The following is a 9,999-nucleotide window of genomic DNA, read 5'->3' as shown; positions in this document are numbered from 1 at the left end:
ACACAGAAATGCTATGCCTCTCTAGAAAGGTGAAAGGCCTTATGTGAAACAGTGTTGGTGAACTACAGTGCAGTAAACCAACATTTTGGACAAGGAGTCTTTGCATCTAACACTACCAAACATTAACTCATGCATGACATGCCTGGGATGGCTCTTTTGTGGCAGTAATAATTTCTGTGACATATAATGGAACACTCCCTTCCCCACCCCACTGCCCCCTCAGCTTTACACGGGTCTGAGTCTGTCTATTCAAAGGAGGACTTCAGCCAGGAAGGGGGAGCAGTCTTTCCCCAGCTGCCCACCTTAAAGCCTTTTGTGAAGGTGACCAGCATTTGAAGACCCAACTCTGCTTCTTCAGTACTGTGATGTTAATTCTTTTTTAGTACTGAGACATAAATCTGTAAGGATTTATGAGGAGAAACAAAAGAACTAAACCCAGGCGAGACCGAGAGCAGCCAAGACAAAGCCAGGTCAGTGATGCCTTTCATGGAAATGACACTGTGTGAGTAGAGAGCATTGTTTCTGCTTCCACGAGCAATTACAAAAGTGGGACTAAACACAATTCACCTGCTGCTGAACACAGCCACAGGTGCAATGAGGTGGCCTTTTATCCAGGAATATCATAGTCTTGGCCTCTTGGTTCCTTGCATGGGAGGCAGCAGCCCAGATGTTTCTTCTGTAGCTACTACTTGGTCAGTCTTACAAAACACCAACTCCAGCACACAGGGTAAGTATGGAATTTTGTTTTCTTTCTGCATAATATCTACTACAGAAATGCAACATTCAGGCTCAGTCGGATAACAAAGAGGAAGACATTCAAAACTGACCATAAAAGTAAATTTTAGAAAGCAGATTTTATATGACAATACACATGCAGCTTGCAAAAGAATAAAGACAGTGAACAGGTATTAAAACACATTTCCATACAGAGACAGCTTATGCAGCAATTTACAAGTTTAACCTCTGGCCGGAGTATACAAGCCCTTTAAAGCTGGCATTCAAATTACCACTAGCTTAATCAGCCATACTTAGTTTAAGTACATAGCAAAATTTAACTTAATGTTTACATTCACTAGCCATCCAATCCAGCATCAAGGCACTTTCCTTGTTGGTACATCTGTTCCTGTCGCACACCTCCACTCACCTAGATGCATATATTGGCACAGCAAACTGGGTGACCAGTAACTTCTTATCCCCAAATAAAAGCAATTGGTTACTAGACAATCCCTGGCTGTATCAAAGTGTCAGGCTATATGTGACACTGTAAACAAAACCAGTGTGTTAAAAAAAACACGGCAAGTTGACTGGATCCATTAACAAATGTGCTTTGATGATGAAAAGTGATAGGTGTTATCAGTTTCACACTGCAGAGAATGCCCATCTGCCACGCCTGTGATCCCCAAAGAACAGCTGACACTTTAGTCTGAGCAGGAGGATGTGGATGTGGAGCTTTCCAGCCATCAGTCAACAGTTGTGCCATAAGTGTTTTTCATCTATTGTTACAGAAGTGTGCTTCTGCAGAATAGCAATGACATTATTGCATATATCCCCTTCAGGTTGTCTTTGCAAATAAATACAAGTACTGGCTAAGGCTGCATTCTGGGAAGTACTTGCTGCCCACCCTCTCTCTGCACTACAGTTAAGAGGCAGAGAAGCAGACAATTGTTGAAATCTGGCCCTTCAATATTATTTTTAGGTTTGTTTTATCAAATCTTGTGGCCTTAGAAATGCATCCTTGTGCATTAAGTCAGCACTGCTTTTATTTTCAAGAATGGCTCAGATTGCACGAGTCCTACAAAGGAAACAATAGTGAAAGCATATATACTTTTTAAAGTTTTTTTTTTGTTTGTTTTACTGTTACTTTCACTTTAAAGGAAGAAAAATGGAAATTCATGAGTCCAATACAAGATATTTAATTTCAACCTCCTCCAGACTTTTGCACTTATACCTCCACTTTACTGCAGTTTTCTGGATCAAAAGCAAAGCTGAAGACTCAGGTTGGCTGCAATTCCCTAAAAGCTGTTTCATGACAGAAGACTCAACATTTTTATATAAACTTCTCCTGTATAATGCTACAAGTGACTCCTGGAATTTAAAATGGCTATATGTATCCATCCTTGCAGACAGACAAGAGCTTATGGGGATTAATGAACTCTTACAGTCCATCAGTCGAGAACTTTTTAACACAGCTAAAGGAATGCATTCAAGTAACAGCTAATCTCAACTACAACCACTGTCTAATGGGGAAAATAGTGTATTTAGTCCCATTTAAAGCACATATATTACAATATAAATTTTGCATGTCTGAGAGTGGGGTACACTATTAGCAATCCGTCAATCTTTGGAGTTTCAGATCCCACTGACAAGTCAATTCCATAGCAGCATACACCTGATGCAGATCTTGGGTATCTGAGACCTGGCTCTAATTAAAGAATTACTTAATTTAAATCAGCATTGTGATCCCCACATACTGGGAATACTGATGTATATTTTAACCACCTGACAAAGCTCATGAGTTACAAAGCTGAAGCTCCCACCCAAGTGACAGGCCTTCTCCAGAGCCCAAGAATGGGACTCAGCCCTAGCATGCACACTCCCTCATCCTCCCATGGCCAAGGTTTTTTCCAGTTTTTGCTAGGCCTCTGTACCAGACAAGCACATACTTGTCATAAACTCTCCAGAAAAAAGTTTAAAAAATTTTTTCCTCTGCTATGCTTGTACTACCATGTTAAGGTGTAACAGGAAGCTTAATTTAGCAGGTGTGAAACAATCCCAAGACTTTCACTATAGCAGGAGAGGATATCCTAGATGATCTGCCCTTAAAGTGAGCCAACACACTCCAGAAAATAGTATCAATCATCTCCTGGTCTAACAGAACTACCACAATACTACTACAAAGGTAATGTATTTACTTCTCTTGCAAACAGAGGAGCATTAACCAGCCTGTGTTTAAGAGGTTTTTCAAATATGCTAATATATTTCTACTAGCCTGCCTTCCCCACCACCAAATTAACAGTCCTTACAACTGTTCTTCCACCTGTACCTGAAAAATTCCAGTCCAGGAAATCAAGATGGACATGAAAGTGTCTATACTGAAATGTGATTTTAATAATGCCTTTATTTTGTTACATGCACCAACAGCCATTGGTGAAGGGGGGGGTGGGTGGAGGAGGGAGAAAACTTTTTCTTTAATTACATCTTAGGGCCAAGCTCAGAAAATTTCAGTGGATTGCTATAATTACACTGCAGATACTCCTAAAACCTGTATGCAACTGTTTGATACAATTAGATCTTTACAGTCCAAAGTACAAAATCTTGTTAAACTCTGAACACTGCACAATATATTTGGCACGTATGTTTATGAACTAGCTGTAAACCTGTTATTTATATGTATTGTGGCTTTTACAAGCTGTTCACCCACCAGGAGCTCCTGCTTAGTCTTTAGTATTTTAGCCCTAGATAGCAGTCTCAAAAGAGAGCATGCCACTACCAGCCAGCCAAAACTTTCTCTAGGATCCACTCAATTCCTTGAGTTTAATACTACTGGCCCATAAACAACAACAAAAGATGCCAGAAATGACAGGCCAGAACTTTTGTTAGCACAGACTTTAAAAATCAGAATCTCTTGCTGCTGTCTAACATCAGTTAAGTCTTGAATGGTATATGGTTAACAGCAACTGAGAAGAAAATACCTTTCTTTTACAGAAAGGCAAGTAGCAACTTAAAGAATACCTGACATTCTCCCTCAAATAACATATGCTACCAAAAGTTAGTATTACTAAACTATAAAAACAGAATTTAAAAAAATCATTGTTTTGAAAACATCCACACCTTTGCAGCACTGTTTAGACTACTGTCCTAAACTTTATGATGCTTGTATCCCCAGCTGTCTGTTCATGCTGGATGTTAAGTTCTGCACCTTTAGGCAGGTTCTGAGCGTGAAGGGGACAAGAAGCCACAGTCTGTTTGCAGAAACTGCGCTCACTCCCTGCATTCTCTCTCACAGTGCTGTCTGCAGCACGGACAGCAGGAGAGAGCTCTCCTTGGCTTTCAGTTAGCTTTTAGCTAGCTGGGGAAAGAAGTTCTCCAGACTGTGGCTTTTCTTTGCCTTGGGGCTGATCAGTTCTGCTTTGGACAGAAAACCCAGAGAAGAGCGGGAGCTCACACCTGTGGCCCCCTGGGACCGGGATGTGCCATTTTCCAGCAGGAGGGACTGAGAGCTATCCCCCATGACAAGGACTTTCTGAATTTGCCATCTCTTCAGAACAGCAAGAGGTTCCCTTGTTTAATAGAATTCTTTTTTTTTTCATGTTTGTAAGTACTTTGCTTGTTAAGTAAACAGTTTTTTCCACTTTCCTCCAAAGAAATATTTTCCTGAACCAGTAGGGGGAGGGACTGCTGAGTCTGCTTTCTAGAGAGATCCCCCTTCAGAAGTTTCCTCCCAAATATGCCCTAAACCAGGAAAACTACATAGCTAGATTATTTCAGAGATGAGAAGACGGATGAAATGCATGTGGCTGCTGGGCAGTTCTAATAAGCATGCACACTGCTCAACAGAGACTTTCCCTTTTACTTGTGGTTTTTTCACAGTAGTCACTGTGAAGTTTGCATAGAGAAGATAATTCAGCCACCAGTAAAGTAACTGCTCTTTTTTCCAAGAGGAATGTATTCTGAAAAAGGAATGCTTCTTCAACCTCTGAAAGATGAAAGATGGTCTCCACTGCCTCGTGACAGCAGTTTTCATTATGCCTTTGTCCTCTGGGAGGGAGTTTGAAGGTGTGGAAGTACAGTGGGGGTGAAAAGAAAAAGGACTAGTCTGAAGAAAGCTGTAATTATAGTAAGCTACAACATAACCTTTTAACTTAAAAAAAATGTGCCTACATAGAGAAAAAATACTGTCAGAAGAAAGGAACTGTGGAATACTGAAATGTTATTAAAGATTCTGCATTCTTTATCTGTTTTAAATATTCCAAACTTCAAGAGATAATCTTACAAATTTACTCTTGCACTTAATTTCTTCATAACAAAATCAAAAAACACATGTGGACATCTACATATATACCCATCCATCCATGCAAGTGGCAGACAAGGGAAGATGAAATGATACTGACACAGGCCTTTCAAGGGCTTTTAGCAAGTGCTCTGCAGAACAGCAGTACCAGAGGTCACAGCACAAAAGGTTTCAGGTGGTCTTAAATACATAGTTATTTTGCTGAAGGAGAAATAAAACACTTGTTTTAGTCTCACAAAACAGCATTTAGTGTTTGAAATACAGTTTTATTAGTGTCAATTAGTAAGCTGACTAGCCTATATTAGATTTAAAATTAATTAAAAAATCTTTTAAGAGTGCCATAAAATTTCTGGTTATCACCAGAGACAGGGTTTATTGTAATGTAATTTAATTTTTGTTTAAACAGTGGTAGAGGAAGTCTCTAAGAAATGTAGCTTCCTCAAAAAAATGTATGAGCAGGGAAAAAGTGAGACATTAAGACAAAAATAAGGAATTTTAATAACCACTTACGTATGTTTTGTGGCTCATGATTATTAATAGATATGCACTACCAGCAAAGTTCAAATTCAGAATACAGGTTTTGGTTTTAGTTCCAAGAGCATCAGTGACTTCAATGCTTTGGCTGCTTTCAGTCTCGAGGATGTCCTGCAGTATTAGCAGTGAGGTTATAGCACACTAATAGCTGCAGTCTGTCAGGAGGAAGGTCTTATTTCCTTTCTCTTGAGCACTCAGAAAAATGGTAAAAGCTTAGAGATTGTTACATGAGCTGTACACAGCAAAGTGTACTAAACAAAGGCATATATGAACACAAGTTTTATATAATAAAACTTATATAGAAACAGTGATTGGGGTACAAAGCCTTTTAATAACTGCTGATCTGTGTTGTCATCTGAGACTGAACTGCTGTGTGTCAAGTTGCAAGGCACATTTTTTAGGCCAAATTACTCTATAGTTCATGTGTACATATATCTAAATGTAGGTAAAGTATCAATTACTATAGTAGCATTCAGATTCAAGCCATATTGGTGTTTTCTTATTTGTACACCATAGCAAGTTATATTTAACTTTTATGGTTTTTAAACAGGGATGAACATTATTTGCAGGTCTGGTAAGCTGAAAATTGAGGCACTGGGCCAAGTCAAAATTCAATAAGTCAATTAAGTTATTGAAAAGCATATCACACAAGTATTCTTCCATGTCAGAATACTGAGCTTCAGTCTTACTGTTGCACAAAGCTGCACTGTGCAACTAGAGCTGGCTTTTTAGGCTTGTACACTGCCACACATCAAAGTGTTTCTTCTGGGAGGTCTACTGGCTGATGTGAATATTTAAAACTTGACCTTTTCAAATCGTGAAATTGTTATGAAAAGACACAAAACACCCAATGTAGCACAAAGGCTTGTTCAGCTATCCAGAAGGTTTTATGTAGTGCATAAAAGTAAATCTCCAGTGAGTCTGGACTGGAAATTTTCCACAAAAACAGTCCTTATGGTATTTTGTGAAATTACTCTTCGCTCAATTTCAGTTTTTCAATCTGCAGTATGATAAAAATACCTAGCTTACTTTATCAGAAACACAGAGGAAGATGTGAATAGGCACTAACGAAGGCCTAAACAGAGCCAGTCTTCTCTCACTGAGGCATATAGCCCCCTTGTCTCACAGTCTGTGGGAGGTAACTTTTTGGCATTTCATCAACTGACAGTGGATTTTCTTCCACTGTTTCAGGTCTCACAGTTTGTCCTTCAGTATATGTCTGTAAAACATTTGATAGAGCAGCTTCCTGGGTACTTTTTTCCATCCCAAGGCCCAATGGCTGTGAACTCTGACCTGAGATCTGCAGTTGAACAAATCCAACAAGATCTCCCTCATTAGCATGAGTAATCTGCTTTGTTATTTCAAAGCATGGCCTGTCTGTGTTGATTTCATCCTGACCACCATTTTGTCTGAAATACTGCTGCCTCTGTGCTGGACTGTCAGCTCCTCCAGCATGATCCTCTGGTCTCTCTTCTGAATCTAGCAGTGGCTGAGTTGACTCAGACCTTGAAAAGACTTGTACAGGTGTCTGGTCTCTGTAGCCATTAAGCACTACAGTTGAATACTGTACAGTGCTTGAAGTGTTCTGTGTCGTTTCACCTTCATCGCTGTCAGAGACACTTTGCCTAGGAGAAGACATGCATGAGGATCCTCCAATACCACTGCTGTGCCCTTCTGAAGTACTTTTTTCCTTTTTAAGCAAGTCAAAGGGTTTTAGATCTTGTTCTGAAAAAGACTTCTTGTCGTCAGCTTCTATTTCTACAACGCTTACATCTGTAAAGCTGCCTTCTGGGTACATCTGATCTTTGGAATTAAAGTTATGCTGAAAGAAAGAAATGCATGTTGCCTAAGAAGAAGGTTATGTTAAAATCAAAAGCCTCAATAAATACATGATTTTTTATTCATCATGCCTTTGAATTTCTTCACGTAAGTTCTCTTTACTAAGGCTGGCAAAATCTCCAAAGTGTGTGTTAAAAAATGAAGGATACAGCTTTGTTTCCAATACAAAATCTAAATTATGCGGCAATTCTAAAATCATAGTGGATGTGTGAGCAAGTCTTTGCTCTCATTTTAATTATTCTTAAGAGTGGTTAACATAGAAGCATTTGCTTTGTAGCAAATTCTATACTGAGAACCATACATTACTTCAAATAATGTACTCAACATTAGCATACTTCTCCACAGAAATTAGCCACAATTTGTTGAACAGAATTTGCCTGGTCATTCACCTCACATGTAGCATAAATTTTGCTGCCATCCTCTCATTCATGAGGAACTGTTTATAGTCTTCTCTCTTTCATGACTGAACTGTGCAAATAAGTCACTTCAAAGTTTAAAGAATGGGAATCGTGAATTGTTTCCTTGATGCTAATTTCCCATGAATGAACAAAGAAATCAGTACTTGCCCCTTCCAAATAGTAAACTGAATCTAAGTCAACTTTAAAGCCCATGCTAGACTCTGAATTTTTGATAAGAGCCATGTAAATCTAATGCTGAATCTACAGATGCAATAAAGTCTTCTAATCATACTGTATCACAATGTCAGTGAAACTTAATATTCAGGTTTTTTCTTAAAATCCATGTGTGCTAGAAGACAATACTCTCACTGATTAGTTTCTGAAACCTTGCAGACTAGGAAGAGACAGGATGCAGAAAGGTGTTACCTTAGCTGGTACTTGAGGAGACCACTGAGCAATGTTACTCTTGGACGGATCAGGTACAATAGGCCAAATATGTTTTTTAATTCTGTAAAGGATTAAAAATGGAATGAAGTCACAACATGCACTCCCCAAATTCCCTGTTCATAGCAACTACAGCAGAATTCAGGACACCACTACTTTACAAACAAATTTTGCATTCCAAACAAAAACGCATTCTGGGTTACTTTTCATCTTTGTATGAGGCTGTTCTACTTAGCAAAACAAGGCACTGCACTGAACTCCTCCACATATTAGATGCAGCTATCAATGTAACACAAAACAAATGTTAAGTAAGATTTTCAAATTTTAACACACTAGAATGTACAGAGCTATTACTTAGGGAGTTTATGATGCATGCCAGTATGACAATATAATCCTGCTTATTTTTAATATAACTATGAATACCAAAGGTCAAAATCTAAGTTAACTTAACAATTGAAAATGAAATATTTGGAAGATAAACTAAGTTTTAAGAATGTCCCATTACTTAAAACCAGAAGCCTCTGTTGATACATCACCCCCAACCAAACCAGCTTTGAAACTGATACGCCTATCTTGCTCTTTATGAACAGGCTCCCACAACAGATCCTCTGTAGGAGAACTCTGAAGAACAATTCAAGATGCGCTTTTCAACTGATGTCCATTAAGAATTAATTTTAGAAGCAGCAGGGAGGTCAAAAGGAAAAGGGGATAAAATGTGTATTTAATTAGAAAGAAAGGATAGGGGACATAGGAGAGGTGCTATGCCTTGCCAGGGGAAACACTGCAGCAATGACATCTTGGTTAAAGCCACAGACAAGAGCTTTGGGGTGGGGAAGCAGGAGAAGGCAGGTTGCTTCCCAGCAGTCAGTAAACAGGCAGAGAGTTACTGGAGATAATGATGTGCTAATTTTTTTTTTTTTCAATAAAGCTTAACATTTGTTAATGTTGTAATTAAATACCCCAAATACAACAAAGATTTCCCATGCTTCACAATCTAGGGATCATAATTCCACTCACAGGAGGCTAAGAAACATATCCTGATCAAAACCTAACAAAGTTAATCCTAACTATGTCCAGCAAGAAAAGCATTAATTTTCCTGCAATATTGGATCATAGAACATTTAGTATGTGAACTGTCAGAAGAGGCCCTGCTTTCTCAAGGAAAACACAGAAGTTTTTAACACATCAATATATGCATGTTCTAACTTTTTCCTGCTCTAACTGAAGAATACTTAACTGGTTTGGTACAAATTACTGCTGTTTCTGTTATGCTCAGAAATACAAGAGGAAGAGTTCATTTATACTTACAGGTCACGTTTGTTGAAGCAAAACAGAACTCCAAGAAGCACAATCAACAGGAATGCTAGACACACAGGTACAACTATGGCTTCAATTTCTCCTTTTCCTGAAGGAGGTGAAAAGAAGCAGTTACAGCCCACTTTGGCATTTAAGGAATTCAGTTTCTTAACAGCCGTACGTATCTCCAGAATGTTAGGGAGAGCCTGAAACTAAAATACCTCAATGCTCAGTCTCAAATCTTCACATTCAGAAGAACCTTTTCACCATATGAAAAGTGTCTCCTGGTGAAAACATGAAAAGCTCTGTCCTGACAATCAGTGCCTTGCATCAACAAAAAATGTGGGTTGATCTAGAAGCTGTAACACTGGCAGAGCAAAGAATTTTGTAGCTTGGGCAGGTATAACAGTAACATCTTTGTCAATTCACCTGCTGCCCAGGTGTTTCAGTGCCCCAGTGGCTATCATAATACAGTCA

The 9,999-nt window shown here is 38.8% G+C and overlaps 1 protein-coding gene across 1 annotated transcript in view; it reads right to left on the bottom strand.

Annotated features, from left to right (window-relative positions):
• Positions 1–728: 728 nt before the first annotated feature.
• The window catches only part of IL6ST (interleukin 6 cytokine family signal transducer), a 33,151-nt gene continuing 23,880 nt past the window's right edge, over positions 729–9,999 (bottom strand). The window contains exons 14-16 of the mRNA XM_056513488.1: positions 9,535–9,631; positions 8,209–8,290; positions 729–7,367 (exon numbers count right to left, since the gene is read on the bottom strand). Of these exons, the coding sequence (XP_056369463.1) occupies positions 6,642–7,367; positions 8,209–8,290; positions 9,535–9,631 (905 nt within the window). The 3' untranslated portion in view covers positions 729–6,641. The remainder of the gene's footprint in view (positions 7,368–8,208; positions 8,291–9,534; positions 9,632–9,999) is intronic.

This window comes from Oenanthe melanoleuca, chromosome Z, assembly GCF_029582105.1.
Source record: "Oenanthe melanoleuca isolate GR-GAL-2019-014 chromosome Z, OMel1.0, whole genome shotgun sequence".
Lineage (NCBI taxonomy): Eukaryota > Metazoa > Chordata > Aves > Passeriformes > Muscicapidae > Oenanthe > Oenanthe melanoleuca.
Note: the sequence above shows the minus strand (reverse complement) of the source record. Positions and strands in the feature narration are given on the sequence as shown.